Source organism: Takifugu rubripes, chromosome 16 (genome assembly GCF_901000725.2).
Source record: "Takifugu rubripes chromosome 16, fTakRub1.2, whole genome shotgun sequence".
NCBI lineage: Eukaryota > Metazoa > Chordata > Actinopteri > Tetraodontiformes > Tetraodontidae > Takifugu > Takifugu rubripes.
The window spans coordinates 3,371,606-3,386,689 of NC_042300.1; the positions used below are offsets into that span (position 1 = coordinate 3,371,606).

Genomic DNA, 15,084 nt, shown 5'->3' on the forward strand with positions numbered 1-15,084 from the left:
GGATTGTTGCGGGGAGTCGGAGGCTGCTGGGCGGGGAAGACTGTGGCCCAGCCTGCCGGACAGGACACCGATCATCTGCACACCACTCGGCTCGGCTCCGTTTGGGACTTCCTTGGTGGGATTTGTTTTTCGTCGGGGATCCGCGAGCGAGTGTGGAGAGTTCCAGCGCAGAGAAGGTGAGCTGTCCGCCCTCCGCGTGCATCCACCGGGAGCTTTTCCCCCGACAGCGTTAGCTAGCTGCCGGCTACAGGCGGAGCAGCTCCCCGGTGCTAACAGCGCCCGCCGCGGCCGCCCGCCGCGCACCTTTGACGGCGGCTGGAGCCCGTGACACGGTCGGAGGTGGAAGCGTCCCGCCGGAGACCAACACCACCTCCATGTTGGCGTCTTTCCTCCGCTCCGCGGGGTGAAAACGCACTGTTTTATCCCGCAGCGTGCGCAGGTCTGTCCGGCTTTGTTGCCCACTTCCATCCAGACACCTGCACGTAGAAGTTCCTCGATGATCGATCGACCACCGGTTTGCTCATCAGTATTGTTTTAATTACATTTGACTTCCATTCAGGAGGTAAGTACTGGACTTTACCCCGTTATTGCAACCAGGCGGAACCGGTTTCGCCTCATTACGACTTTGATGGCTGCACCAACAGCGAAAAGAACCTTTTTAACTTATCTCTTTGGACCAGTGTCTAATCTTCGGGTTCCGATGGATGGAGCAGCCCCCCCGTAATCGGAAGAAGTGATGATTCATTGTCCTGGGGTTGGATGCGAGGCTCTGAAGCCGTTTCATTCCGAATACTCAGGTTTTTCAGGGCGATTCGGTGACCGAACATTAGGCCCAGTTTAAACTGGGCAGGCTGGGCAGAACCCACCGGACCCACTGGTGCGGACATGACAACGAGAGGCAGCACCAGTATGTCAGATCTCTCAGTGCAGCTGCGGCCTTCACACTCACACACACACTCACACACACACACACACAGAGCTGCTGCTTAAAGAATCAATGAACATGAACAAACGATGCTGCTGCTGCTATTTCTGTTTCTTTGTGTGTAAAATCTCATCTCTGCGTCGCACCGGGAGCATCGAGGGCCTTGCTCACGGGCCCACAATGGTCCAGGGATGCCAACCAGTGCCTCCGGGCCAGCACTCCGTGACATCTTCTGTGGTTCCATCTGTGTTGCCGGTTACATAAGTGCTCCCAGTGCTGGAGCTGCTCCGGGTTTATGAATGGAAATGTCATTTGATGCACTCAGAATCTGCAGGAATCCTCTCAGTTCTGGGGTTTGTTAGCCCATTTCCGCTATTTTTAGCCGCTGATCTATAAATGTGCTGCTTGCTGCTGAGCTCGGGGAGGAGGACTTTGACTGTTGCTCCCTCCTCATCGCCGCAGGCTTTTATGGCCGTGTTGACTCAGGTGTGCGGTGTGGTCACACATTTAGGTCCTATTATAGCAGGTGGGATCAAAGTCCACTCTGATTCAGGCTTTTCTTCAAGTCCAACAGCCGTACGGGAAGGTCCATCTTTGTTCCCCTGAGGTACTGATGGGCGCTCCTGGAAATGGTCGTGATTCAACCGCACTACAGCTGTGAACAGGAAGTGGCTGCAAACAAAGTCGAGGAATTCCTGCAACATCCAGGAAGTGTGTTGAGAGTGCGTGAAAGCAGGCGTTCGATGAGACGGGGTCGATTTGTTTACTGCAGCCCATCAGAAGGGGGCAGTAAACACACTTTGGTTGTTGATTTAGCAGCTAATGCTAACCGTGAGGCAGCGTCTGGTGCAGGTTGGGGTCATGGGTGTCGGTTTACTGGCGGCGCTGCCTGAATGGAGGTTACGGAGCCTTTGTAATCTGGGAATGTGAGCTGAATTAGTCGCCCTATTCGCCGCGCCGCGCCAGGCACAGACGTCTGTTGGTGCTGATGAAGAGTGTCGCCTTACAAACCCTCACACACACACACACACACAGAAGCCAGGACTCGGCCACTTTCATCACTTGATGTCAGATTTTATCAGGTTAAACTGTGTCGTGGTCGTCTCCAAATCTGCAGCCTCCTAAACAGATGACATCATCAATCGGTCGTTGAAGCGCAGCCGTCCGTCACAGAACAGGAAACGTTACAATAATCACGTTTGTCCCGATGCGTTTCCCTCCCGCCTGTGACTGACGGCATGTCGGGTGGCGTCAACGAGCAAATGACCCGTCTTTACAAACGGCGAAGGCTGTAGCCGTGGTAACAGAGGGCGCAGTCTTTTATCCACCGATCTGGTCATGATGGTGCGCCGCTGACCTTTGGAGCCTCTTGGTACAGAACGCCGGCCGCCATCGTGCTCACGTGGTCGAGTGAACCTGTAAAGCTCACAGTTCGTCTTTCATTCCAAACAGAAGATCATTTGGCGTGTGTGTGCGTGTGTGTGCGTGTGTGTGCGTGTGTGTGCGTGTGTGTGTGTGTGTGTGTGTGGAGGGGTGCTCGTTAGCTTGAGCCGCGGCTTTACTCCGAGAGGACTTTGACCCTCGTTAATCCGGCTCTTTCGCACTTCAAATATTGGAATGACTCAGGAAAGCTCGGAGCTGTTGGCGGAATTCCTCCTCGGTGAAGAAAAAACTGTCCATCGCAGAAATGATTCCTTCAAATTCCTGTTTGGTCAGTGGTGGTGAACACAAAACAAACGGAATTCCTCCCAGTCATACCAGTTTATCCTAAAGCTTCTCTTCCAGTTGGACGCCTCCAGCTTTAGTGGGCTGGGTGGTTAGCGTCTGCTAGCATCAGTTAGCATCAGCTAGCATTGCTGTAACGCCTGTCTGGCTCAGGTCACAACGGTTACGCAACTGTTGCACTCTTCAGACTTCTGCTGCACATGAAAGCATGTGGGGTTTTCCCATGATGCCTCAGGAGGAGTGCTCTGTCTGCTCTTTGAGTGTCCAGAGAGGACGTTTCCTCCTGTCCTGTGAAGGGACACAGACTCCTGGACGGACCTGCTCTCAGTTTCAGAACCATCGTAGAGTTCACCCTCGCAAAACCCAGTTTTCTTCATCTAGTAGGTCCAAATTAGGGCCAAGCAGGACGAGGACAGGCCTCAGTTGGTTTATTATCTGACGCTTTCAGGGCTCCTGCCTCCTGGATTTTACGTTTCTGCTGTTGGGACGTTTTTGTAGGAGTCGAAATCTGATGCCCACAGTGGTGGAGCCGAAGACCCTCGGGGGTCTGAACGCCTCCAGACCACAGGAAGTGCTCGCACGGCGGTTTGAGACCTCAGCGGAGGGTTGACATGTGCACCTTTAGCAGCTCTGACACATTTTATAGAAGTTAGACTTCGGCTCCAGGAGGATGACTCCTGTCAATCTTTAATCTGAATTGTGGCGTTTGTGAAGATCAGCACTTCAGGAGAATCCTGCCTTTTTGCTGAAATCATCAGGGTCATATGAGCCTCTGCGTGTGTGTGTGTGTGAGTGTGTGTGTGCGTGTGTGGTCCTCAAACACACCCTGCCCTGGTTGGGTTGTGTGACGGGTGCGGCTGCAGCTTCAGACGTTGTTGAGACCTGAAACACCTGCGCTGCAGCGCATGACTCGTCACTTCCTGCAGCAGCAGAGCTCTTAACCCTATCATGAGTGTTTGAATGTGCACTTTCCTGCCTGTGGATGGATTTTAGTGCTTTTAACGTCACCGCCAGGCGACTGCAGATGAAAACGCACATTTATTTGCTATTTGTGGCTTTTCCAACCATGTGACATCACCTGCTTTATGAAATTGTACCGCCCCCTTTCAAGTAAATGGAGATAAAGCTTTTACTTTGAAGGAGGGCGATATTTTCTTAATATTCCCATCGGAACGTGCTGCTCGTCGACCGTCTGCCCCCAGGCGGGGTCATGTGACTGCGCCGAAGGAGGCCGACAGTCGGCTCTCAGTCGGCGACCACGCACGTCCAACAATCGACCGTTTGTGCGTCCCGGTGGGCCCACCTCATCTCAGATTCATCTCAAACCTCTGTAGGACGGTCGTGGCTGTGAGAGGCCCCGTCTGTGGGGCCACGCTGACCGGGAGCCAGACGGTAGCACAATGCTAAGCTAGCCTGGATGGTTCCTGCACTGTTTCTGATCATAAGGTTGGATTAGCAACCGCTGTCCTGAATCAGCTGTAGGCAGCAGGTGTTGGTGTTTGGGGGGTCTGGTGGGGCTAACGGACCGGTACCGCTCCTCAGCTCGGCCTTGCTAATCCTTCCTTAATGCGCCCGCGTCCCCGAGGAGGCTGACGGGCGTCGGCCGCTTTTAGCGCTCGGCTGCAGATGGATGCTTCTGTTTGAGGCTGAGAACATTTTAATGAGCGGCGCTGTTGAGGATCAGCCGCTGGGTTCTGTGTCGGGCCCGGCGGATCAGCCCGGGCTGGATGTCAGAGCAGACGGGGGAACTTTTTACACGTGGTGAGGGGGGAAAGTAGCGAGGCCGTTTTAAAACGGGCGGCTTGACCTGAACCAGTGGGAAGATGTGAAGTGATGGAAAAGCTTTGGCGCCGGGTCCGACCAGACCCGATTAACACGCCGTTCATGTAAAGACAGAAGAGGAGGGGTTAGAAATGAATACCCTGCTGCCATGGCAACCTACAAGCCAGATGATGGAAATTAGACGCTCCAACGTCCCGGGACTGTAGTTTGATGCTGCTGTCATCGTCAGCCTCTCCACTTAGACCGGACCGGGGCTGATGATGTCATGATGAGCGAGCGGCCGCGCCGTTGCCGTGGTTATTGGGTTTGAGGTCTGGCAGGAAGCTGGCGCGTGAAGAGGGGAAGCTGCTGATTCCCTGCTTGGCTCACCGCCTCACATCTTATTGGCAGTCGGGTTGCTGCTGGGTGGCGTTGCCCCGTTCTCACTGGGATTAAGCCGGTTTCCGTGGCAGCAGATTGATGTTTGATGCCTCGTCAACGTCGCCGTTGGAGCAGAACCACGGCTGAGAGCTGCAGCCGAAGGCAATCGCCGCCCCTCTGCCACACGTGTCTCCCTCGTTGTCTCCCTGTCCGTCACCGTGGAGGTAGCAGGAAGTCCCGCCCCCAGGAGGTGTTCCCTAATGTTCCCTCCGACTGCTGCAGAAATGCAAATATCTGCCGCTACATTTGCATGTTTTTCTGAATCTTCATCTTCTGGACGGACGCCATCTTCCCGGTGTTTTGTTTATTACACATTAATATTTGGGTGCAGCTTGAGGAATATAGAGCCTTCGTGGCAGGATACGGCGGCGGCGCTGGTCCAGTTGTTCATCCCTGATGACGGACGGTGTGTTTCAGGGCCGTCAGAGTGGAGCGATGGAGGATGGGAAGCCGGTGTGGGCTCCCCACCCAGCAGACGGGTTCCAGCTGGGAACCATCGTGGACATCGGATCGGACAGCCTGACCATCGAGCCGCTCAAACAGAAGGGAAAGGTAAGCGGGAGAGCCGGAACGCCGCGGTTTCCTAGGCTGAGACATTTCAGGTTTGTCCTGGTGACCCAGCTGTCCCGTCTCCGTGATCCACCAGTGGTTCTTCAGAACCTCTGTCTGCTACCAGGAACCTAGCTGGTTCTGGCAACCTTCAGGTTTTGGCATGATTCCTGTCACGCGTCTCTGATCCGACGCCTTTGATCAGTTGGGCTGAAAACACGACCTTTGTTGGCCACATGACCTCTGGTGACCCAGCAGAACCGAACCTGCTGCAGAGATTCTGAATTCTGAGTTCAGGCGTAAAGATTAGCCTGTAGAGCTGATTGTCATGGGTGTGAGTGATCCCTCGTGACAGTCAGAACAACGTTCCGTCCGTCCGGCCGGTACCACCGTCTGACGACACCGATGGACGCTGTCATGTGTCCGTCACAATGGGCTCCTCTTTGTTCTCAGATGTTGATTTATCTGCCTCGTGTGGAAACATCTGGAACGTTAACTGATCCGAACCAGGAAAAGCCAGAACTGAATGCAGGAACATCGAGCTGAACCGCTTGAGTCAGTTCCTGATAATGGTTCTTGTGTCGGAACCACATTTGTTAGCGCGTTAGCATGTTGGCAGCCGGCCACAGCGCGCCACAAAGGCGCCGATGAGCTGGGTGTCACCTCCTCCTACCTCCTCTCTGCTCGCTGGGATCTGTCCAGTTTGGGCTGAGAATGCTGGACATTCCTCCTCTGGAAAGACTGACTGGTCTTCACATCGCCGTGGCAACACAGCCGTGGCAGAAATGTCAAAGCGGAGCTCATGCAAACCTGAGGCGCTGAAGCAGAGCATGAATTAAAAGAGTCAGTAAGGCGAAGGCAGAGCCGGTTCTGGTCTGAGCCTCCAAAGAACCTTCCCAGTCCCAAACTCCAAGAACAGAAGGGAAAAAAAGATAAAGAATCTAGACAGGGAAGATGATTGAGTGGTTGGTTTCTGTTTTATTTCTGGCCAAACTGTTTAATGACGACTTATTTATTTGTGTTCAAGACATTTTTGGCTCCGATCAACCAAGTCTTTCCTGCAGAAGATGATGTCAACAAACACGTGGAGGATAACTGTGAGTTTCCACCTGGATTCAGATATCGACCGCGGTTGCCGACCGTTCCCTCATCACCTTTGTGTCTCTCAGGTTCTTTGATGTACTTGAATGAAGCGACGTTACTCAACAACATTCGCGTCAGATACAGCAAAGACAAGATTTATGTGAGTGCGCGGCAGAACCTTCTGATGTTTTACAGCACACACACACACCTTTGTTCACTTGTACCCACACAGTTAGCATAGACTACATTAGCATCTTGGCTTGAGCCTCTGAGTTCATTGTAAAAAGAATCCTGATGCAAAACTACAATTGAATTACAGTCATCTTATATCCGGAAAACACTGCACCTGGCATCTGATAATGATAATGCGTTATTATTAATATTACTGCTGATAATACGTGTGTAATAGTAATAAAACAGTAACTGTACAACACTGACACCTAGTGGTAGAGAGCAGAAGTGTTCGAACATTCTGAAGCTCAGTGGAACTGAAGCTGCATCAGATGTGAAGAATAAAAACAGGAATAAATACAATAAAAATGTTGACAACAACAGATAAAATGCAGAATTATGTATAAAAGGAAGCATCAAAGCTCAAACTGTTTCTAAAACTTCCAGAATACAGCGGTGAAAATACAATAAAAACAAAGAGTATATTTTACTGGGTATTATTCATGAATTTGGGTTAATTAGAATCGTGTTATTAACGAGTTCATTTGAAAACCCGACTTATTTTTGACATGTCAAAATTCCAGTTGTATCAAAACTGTTTATAGAAGGGCTGAGGCTGAGACCAGATGAAGAACATAGAACCTAGAATGTCCCAGTTCTGCCGTTCTGTTGCTGATGTATTTTCTTCTCTTTCAGACATTTGTAGCCAACATCCTGATTGCTGTTAACCCGTACTATGACATCCCCAAGCTTTACTCGCCAGACAGCATCAAAAAGTACCGGGGCCGCTCTCTGGGCACGCTGCCCCCGCACGTCTACGCCATCGGTGAGTTTTCCTAGCTGCAGGACCAGTTTGAAATCTTCTGAATATTATTATTTTCCGTCTTAATTCTTTGTGGATTTTCTCAGTGCTTTACTATTGTTTTATTTGTAATATTATAGACCACAAGACGCATCAATTCTCTCATGCAGTAAAGTTACAACGAAATGGTCACAATTATAAAAAATAATATATAAAGTGTTCAGGAGCGTTTGTTGCAGTGCGTGATGTGTCCACCAGGGTGCAGTCAGTTCTCGATATTGGGCCGACACTCGGCTCGTGAAATTTGAATTTGTGGTCAAACTGTGTGTGTGTGTGTGTGTGTGTGTTCTAGCTGATAAAGCCTACCGGGATATGAAGGTTCTGAAGATGAGCCAGTCCATCATTGTCTCAGGGGAATCTGGTGCCGGGAAGACTGAAAACACCAAGTTTGTGCTCAGGTGAGGACGCGTCTTTGTTGGAGCTGACCTCTGACCTCTGTCCCTGACCCGTGACCCCACTGATATGAGCGGATGAGTGCTGATGACCTGTTGTGATGGTCCTGACAGATACTTGACCACATCCTATGGAACGGGCCAGGACATCGACGAGAGGATCGTGGAAGGTGAAATCCGACATTCTGATGTTTAGTTCCTGTCATCAGTGATGTCATTATTCTGGTGGCTGATTTGGTGTTTTCTGAACCGGCAGCCAATCCTTTGCTGGAGGCGTTTGGAAATGCAAAGACTGTACGGAACAACAACAGCAGCCGCTTCGGGAAGTTCGTGGAAATCCACTTTAATGAGAAGGTGTTTAGCAAATGTTTAAGGCTGCATCTCAATCAAGACTTTACTGCACTTCTCTCCTCATACATATCAAATCCCATTTCATTGTCATAATGTGAATAGACGTCAGTTGCTTGGCTGGGTTTGGGATCGTAATCAGTGGTTTCCTCTCCTGACAGAACGCCGTCGTGGGCGGCTTCGTGTCGCATTACCTGCTAGAGAAGTCGAGGATCTGCACACAGAGTCCAGAGGAGAGAAACTACCACATCTTCTATCGCCTGTGCGCCGGAGCGCCGGAGGAAATCAGGCAGAAGTTCCATCTGGGCTCCCCCGACACCTTCAGGGTACCAGCTGTTAGATGTTCTTTGCATCTGGATTCAAACGTGTTTGTAGCAGATTTCTGCCATCCATCCTCTGTCACATCTTGGGCTTAGCCACAGACTCCTGGTATCCATAGCAACAGCCATGTCGCAGGTTTAGCCGACGCGACAGTTGGACTCGGATTCACTTCGTTTTACATCAGATTAAACATGTTGACTCGTAGCGCTGCCTGTGGCGGACAGCAGGGGGCAGCACCGAGCACCGACGACTGCTGCTCGGAGGTCTCTGATGCGGTTTTGTGCTGAGGAAGAAACAGACTGAGGAGGGAATTAGAACTAGAAAAGAGGCAGAAGAGTTGACAGAATTGAATAAAATGCCATCTGCAGTCTGTCGGGGATGGAGAACCTTAAAGCTTCTGTCCATCTGCTCGACCACCAAACACACCTTCATCCAGCCTCAGCTGGGAGCTGTGATGGTTTAGTCCCGCTGGGGGCGGCAGGTGGTGGAAGCCATTAAAACCACAGCAGGTTTCTCTCTCACAGTCTCACCAGCAGGACCTCCAGTCTGAACTCTTCGACCTCTTCCCTGTACTGGTGGTCATGTGACCTTCCTCATCCTTTCTTCTTGTGTTTCAGTACCTGAACAGAGGCTGCACTCGATTCTTCGCCTCCAAAGAAACTGACAGACAGATTCTGCAGAACCGTAAGAGTCCAGAGGTACGTCCCATCCTGCTCTCTGTCCCCCTGAAGCTGCTTTGATACTTCCTCCTCCTCTTCCTCCTCCTCTTCCTCCCCCTTTCACCTCCATTACAGTCTAAGCTGGTGACCTCTATAGTCTCTCAGATGGATGTTTTGTCCCTCAGCTGAGCCACTTTTAGTGTTTTTGATACTAAATCTGATCCGATAAAACAATGAACTCATTTTATTCTGTTTTTATTCACAACATTTAAATGATCAGCCTGACAGAAAAGCTCCTCCAGTGAAAGGAGCTCGTTCCTGCAGCTCTTTATTAACGATGCTATAAACTCCATCACTGTGGCCGGGTGTGGCGTCGTCAGCTAGTCTGAGCGTTACCGTGACAACAGAGTGCGTCTCTGGTTCACACTCGGAGCTCGTCGCCTTCTGAGAGACGAGTGGTGACAAATATTGATCAGAAGTCGGACGTGTCCATGGAGGAGTGAGTCTGACCATTAGTGTTGAGTGTGTCACTGGGTTTAAGTTTATTACTTGGGCATTTCCTCTTCCTGCTGAATGTAGTTAAATTGTCACACATTCGAGACCTTCAGATAAAGAAGCAGGAACCTCCAGATGATGTTGCGTATCGGGCGCCATCCCTGCAGGGCCAGGAGACGCGTCTAGCTGTAACGAGCAGAGATTTGTCCTGGGAAATTAACCGGGAAAGTTTGTTTGGCTCTGCCTTACCGTGGAGGCAACTAACGTCATCCCCATGGAGATGGCGGGTTCCAAAATAATATTTGCTAACTGTCGTCTCTGTGCTCTCGGCCTCGTGGCCGAGGAAGGGGGGGCCTCTTCGGCATGTTACCATGGCAACAAATTCAGACAAGATGATGAAACAAATATGAGGATTTGGTTTTCCCTCCATCTGGTGCCTCGGGGTGAAGAAAACAAAGGCACTGATTTTGTCCTGGCAGCACATACGTGTTGACCTTTGACCTCTTCATAAGAAACACTTCTAGTTTCCTCCTCTCCGTCACGCAGCACATGAAGTCTGGACCCCTGAAGGATCCCTTACTGGACGACCACGGCGACTTCTCTAGGATGTGCGTGGCCATGAAGAAGATCGGCCTGGACGACACGGAGAAGCTGGATCTGTTCCGCGTGGTCGCCGGCGTCCTGCACCTTGGCAACATCAACTTTGAGGAAGCTGGAAGCACCTCAGGTGAGCTGTGGCAACACACACTGAGCAGTGTAAATACCCCAGCCTGATTTCCCGTATTTTACTTTCAAACAGATTTGGAATGTGGTGATTTAGCATTAGCCTTTAGCGTTGTTAGCGTTAGCCCTAAGCTACTTTCTGCAGAGGGGTTTTCAACCTTAGCTGAAGTCATGAATCTGCATGAGCAGCAGACGCAGGTGTGATATCCTCTCCCTGCTCTGAAGGATGAGTTTCCACACGTCAGGAACCATCCCTCTCACTGGCTTCTGGAATTCTGAACTGGCACGGCGTCTGTACCAGAGAGACGGACGCCATTTTGATTCCGTCGCTCTGGAGTTTGATTGATGGCTGTAATATCGAGGTCCGGGCTCGGTGCAGTCAGAGATAAATGTATCTGTAATATTTGGGGTTTAGTGGAGCCTGAAAAGCCCTCGTGTCCGTTTGTTTTTCATATGTGATTAAAAACAAACTTGGAACCGACGTGAAGCGGCGACTCTTCTAGAACTTTATGGTCCAGAAATGGAAGCTTATTTTCTGCAGATGAGCCAATCAGAGCTCTGGGCTGAAGATGGCGAACGATCACAAACATCAGAGTCATCCAGACATTATATATTCTCACCATTGGGGGGGGGGGATTCACAGTCTGGATTCACACTTCAGGGGTTATTGTTTTAGGTAGTTTTTAGAGACTGTCCTCCACAAAGTTCGACTCCATCAGGTCATCCGGACCTTCATTAGTCATCTCCCATCAGAGAAGGTTGTCAGATAAAGATTAATCCAGATGATCATTAAGTCCCCGGCTCTGCTCTTTACTCACACAAATGATCTGATATCACTTCATTTGGCCTTCAGAGAGTATTGATCCTCATCATTGATCGTCTGCCCCGGTGTTGTCACCAACAACCACCCAGGCTGATTTAATTTTCCATTATTGAGCCGCTCCGGGGCGGTTTTCATGTTGCCCCCCATTTTTCTGCGCCACCACAGTCTGCCAGCAGAGGGCGCCCCCGCGGCTTCACGTTATAAAACGCTCTGATGTAGAAGTTAATTTAATTTGTGCTCTCTGCTCCTTCAGATGGATGATTCTTTTATTATTTCCTCTCTGCTCCTCCAGGCGGCTGCACCATCAAGAACCAGTCGAGCCAGACACTGGAGCACTGCGCCGAGCTGCTGGGCCTGGTGGAGGATGATCTGAGGGTTAGCCTGACCAGCAGGGTGATGTTGACAACAGCAGGGGGCGCCAAAGGGACAATCATCAAGTAAGACACTTATGCAGGCTCACACACGAATCCTGAAGTTCACTGCAAAGGCTGCGTCAGCGCCAGCTCTTTCACTCATGATTCTGCCTTCAAAATCTTCAAAGACAAGCAGATGGTTGATTTTCTCGTTTGGGTCTCGATCTGATTCACATCTAAAACGGTTCCTCATTAACTGCCAGGAAACAGAATATTCCCCCATCTAATGCGCTCGTGTGTTTAGTAGTAAACATTCGAGTTGTTTCCCCTCCTGCATTCAGTTTGAACCCACTCGCTCTGGAGCTGCAGTTGCTGCGCAGACAGCTCGGCCTCCGCGCCCGCTGCGCACGCCATCTGAATACCAACGCTCCCCTCCCACGCACGTTCGGATCTCCTCCGTCATCCGAAGGTCCCGTGAGTCCAGCGCCGCCTCTTATCTGCGGCTGTCACATGCGACTCGTCCGGGCGCCGTCAGACTGCCGATGATGTCACCGCGCCGTCACGTGCGTTGTCCCTGACACGTGGATGTTCAGCTGACGCTTGACGCCAAGGCTGATGGGAAAATCACTTCTGGAAAATGCGGATTCAGCAACTTCAAAGTGTTTTTGGGTCTTAGTGATGAGCCTTTTCCCTCAGGCTGATATTGAGTAGTTACGGGAACCAGCAGGGGGCGCTGACGAGCACGTGTGACATGAACGCACGCAGCACAAATGTTGTTGGATGTTCGGGCCCAGCACGCTGCTCGTCCTTCCGTTCTGAGTTTTCCAGAATCCCCAGAGTGCTCTGGGAAAAGAGGTGGACTTGATCCACAGTAGGTCAGTTCCTGTGGTGGGGAAAAGACCCAAGAGACCAGGATGAGACACGGGAACAGCTGACAACTGTACCCCCCCCCCCCCCCACACACACACACACACTCAGACCTGAAAACTTGTTACTTGTGTGATCAACTCCTGAGATCCAACAGGTGTGTCGATGCTACTCACGGGAAGTTAATAGATGTTGATGTTAAACGCAAAAGGACGTGTAATTAATGTGTAATAACGCAGACATATTTTCACCATCCATCAGGGTCACATGCAATACAAATACAAATACTTTCAGGCCCTGATTGTCAACAGAATTCATGAGTTTGTCTCCACGACGACGTCTTTTGTTTCTAAAGAATCAGCCGATGCATTTATTCATTACCAGACGTGACTTTTCAGCTGCGTCTTAATAGATTATTCATTGATTTGTTACACAGTTACACAAGGTCACAGTTGTGTGTGTGTGTGTGTGTGTGTGTGTTTTGGTGCAGAATACAAATAAAATCCTGGAGAATATTCAAGTGGGGAATGAAAACAGAATGTGAACTCGAGGAGCTGTTATTGGGAGTTCTAGAAGGGTGTGAGTGGTACTGGTCCGCTAGTGAACTGCTGTTGGTCTGAAGGTGATGCTGGGGGTCAGGGGTCAGTGTCAGGGGTCAGCAGGGTCGTCTCGCTGCCGCTGTTTTTGTTTGTAACACAAAATCTGCTGGAGGCAAATTGGTCACAGAACGGCAGGAGTTCTGACGGGTGTGTTTCCACTCCAGAGTTTTCCGTCCTGGTGCTAACATGACTCAGCTAAAGCTAAATGCTTGTGTGTCTTCGCCAGAGTTCCTCTGAAAGTGGAGCAGGCCAACAACGCTCGTGACGCGCTGGCCAAGGCCGTGTACAGCCGTCTGTTCGACCACGTGGTGACCAGAGTTAACCAGTGCTTTCCTTTCGACTCCTCGGCCAACTTCATCGGCGTCCTGGACATTGCTGGATTCGGTTGGTATCAAACCTGGGTCACGGTCAAGTCATGTGACTGGATGTTAGCTGCTACATAGAGAACTTTAGCAGCTCAGCTAGCAGCTAGCAGCTGTCTGTGATGTTTTGGTAAAAGAAGAGCAGATTTATGATATATGAGCTTCACGTGTGGAAACTATCCCCATATAAGATTTTAAAGGCTAAATCTTGTGCTGTGGAAGGTTCTACCCGTGTTCTGTGTGCTCTGCAGAATACTTTGAACACAACAGCTTTGAGCAGTTCTGCATCAACTACTGCAACGAGAAGCTTCAGCAGTTCTTCAACGAGCGGATCCTGAAGGAGGTGAGAGTCAAAGGAGGCGCCTGATGGAAGCACTCTCCCTCTGGAGTGTGACGCCTTCAGGTTTCTCCTCTTTAAAACGGAAACGATGGTTTCGTCAGAAAAGGTTGGAAGTCCTCCTTTTTTTAAATCGGCAGCCGTCGTGTTAATTAAAGACGTCTCATGTGAAACCACGACACCCCTCGACCTTCAGGGGGGCTGAAACTGCCACATGCAGCATCAGAGTGTCTGAATCCTTTAGCAGAAGATGCTCATTTAGCTTCAGACTTGAGGGATCTGAAACAGCCTCCAGGCGGAACCGTGGCTTCCTTCTCAGATCTCATCAGCTTCAGCTTTTTCATCAGATCCTTCAAGGTTCTCCTTTTAAAATGCTTCATTTGCATTCCAGGAGCAGGAGCTGTACCAGCGGGAGGGGCTGGGAGTCAACGAGGTCCACTACGTGGACAACCAGGACTGCATAGGTACGACCCTGAAACCACATGACTTTGACCTCTGACCTCTGCTCCTGCAGACGTTTGTCGTCTTTCTTTCTGTTTCAGTTGGTTTAAAATGGCATCAAACGGTCCGATTTTTCGGACTTTTTGTTTATCTTTGTTCATCTTCTGAGGCCTTTAGCGCCGGTCTCCTCTGGGCTGAACTAAACCTGATCTTGTTGAGGTATTGGCGAGGTTTAGGAGCCACGAGCATCAGCATGCTGCTCATTATGCTCCCCGATGTGTTGTTGGCCTCCAGCCTTCAGGTTAGCGAGCGCGGCGCTCCAGTTTCACCCTGGAGTCTCAGCTGTTTCATCACGATGCGCTACGTGACCTTCTGTGCACGCTGGAACGCGTCTTGATAAACACGGAGAGACGAGAGGTGAAGAGGCTAATTATGCTCTTTGCAGATGACATCGATAATGGATGTTTGGCTGCAGCAGAGCCGGAGTCAAACAAATGCCGCCTTTCCAAATATGGGTTCTCTTCCTGTTGCGCAACTTCTCTTTGTTCCCCATCGAACCGCAGAAGATTAAAATGACAGAAGATCAGAGCCGCGGATCCGTGTTAGCCTGCTCCCACCCTCTTAGCCTCCTGAGCAGATGCAGGAGGAGAGGTTGAGCTGGAATCAGCAGCGCTGACGTGACCTTCTGCTGCCACGGTTCTGTTTGCAGACCTGGTGGAGGCCAAACTGGTTGGCATCCTGGACATACTGGACGAAGAGAACCGTCTACCTCAGCCCAGCGACCAGCACTTCACTGACACTGTCCACAACAAACACAAGAACCACTTCCGCCTCACGGTGAGTCTGG

General features: G+C 50.6%; 1 protein-coding gene across 6 annotated transcripts in view; it reads left to right on the plus strand.

The window, feature by feature from the left end:
- Window positions 1-15,084, plus strand: part of myo6a (myosin VIa) — a 26,386-nt gene continuing 11,302 nt past the window's right edge. For all 6 annotated transcript variants that reach the window (XM_011611798.2, XM_029849552.1, XM_029849553.1 and 3 more), the window contains exons 1-16: window positions 1-176; window positions 5,270-5,404; window positions 6,429-6,498; window positions 6,571-6,644; window positions 7,352-7,481; window positions 7,810-7,915; window positions 8,024-8,079; window positions 8,166-8,263; window positions 8,419-8,583; window positions 9,196-9,276; window positions 10,279-10,459; window positions 11,571-11,715; window positions 13,324-13,481; window positions 13,711-13,802; window positions 14,188-14,260; window positions 14,947-15,074. In XM_011611798.2, coding sequence (XP_011610100.2) covers window positions 5,288-5,404; window positions 6,429-6,498; window positions 6,571-6,644; window positions 7,352-7,481; window positions 7,810-7,915; window positions 8,024-8,079; window positions 8,166-8,263; window positions 8,419-8,583; window positions 9,196-9,276; window positions 10,279-10,459; window positions 11,571-11,715; window positions 13,324-13,481; window positions 13,711-13,802; window positions 14,188-14,260; window positions 14,947-15,074 — 1,674 coding nt within the window. In that variant the 5' untranslated portion in view covers window positions 1-176; window positions 5,270-5,287. The remainder of the gene's footprint in view (window positions 177-5,269; window positions 5,405-6,428; window positions 6,499-6,570; window positions 6,645-7,351; window positions 7,482-7,809; window positions 7,916-8,023; window positions 8,080-8,165; window positions 8,264-8,418; window positions 8,584-9,195; window positions 9,277-10,278; window positions 10,460-11,570; window positions 11,716-13,323; window positions 13,482-13,710; window positions 13,803-14,187; window positions 14,261-14,946; window positions 15,075-15,084) is intronic.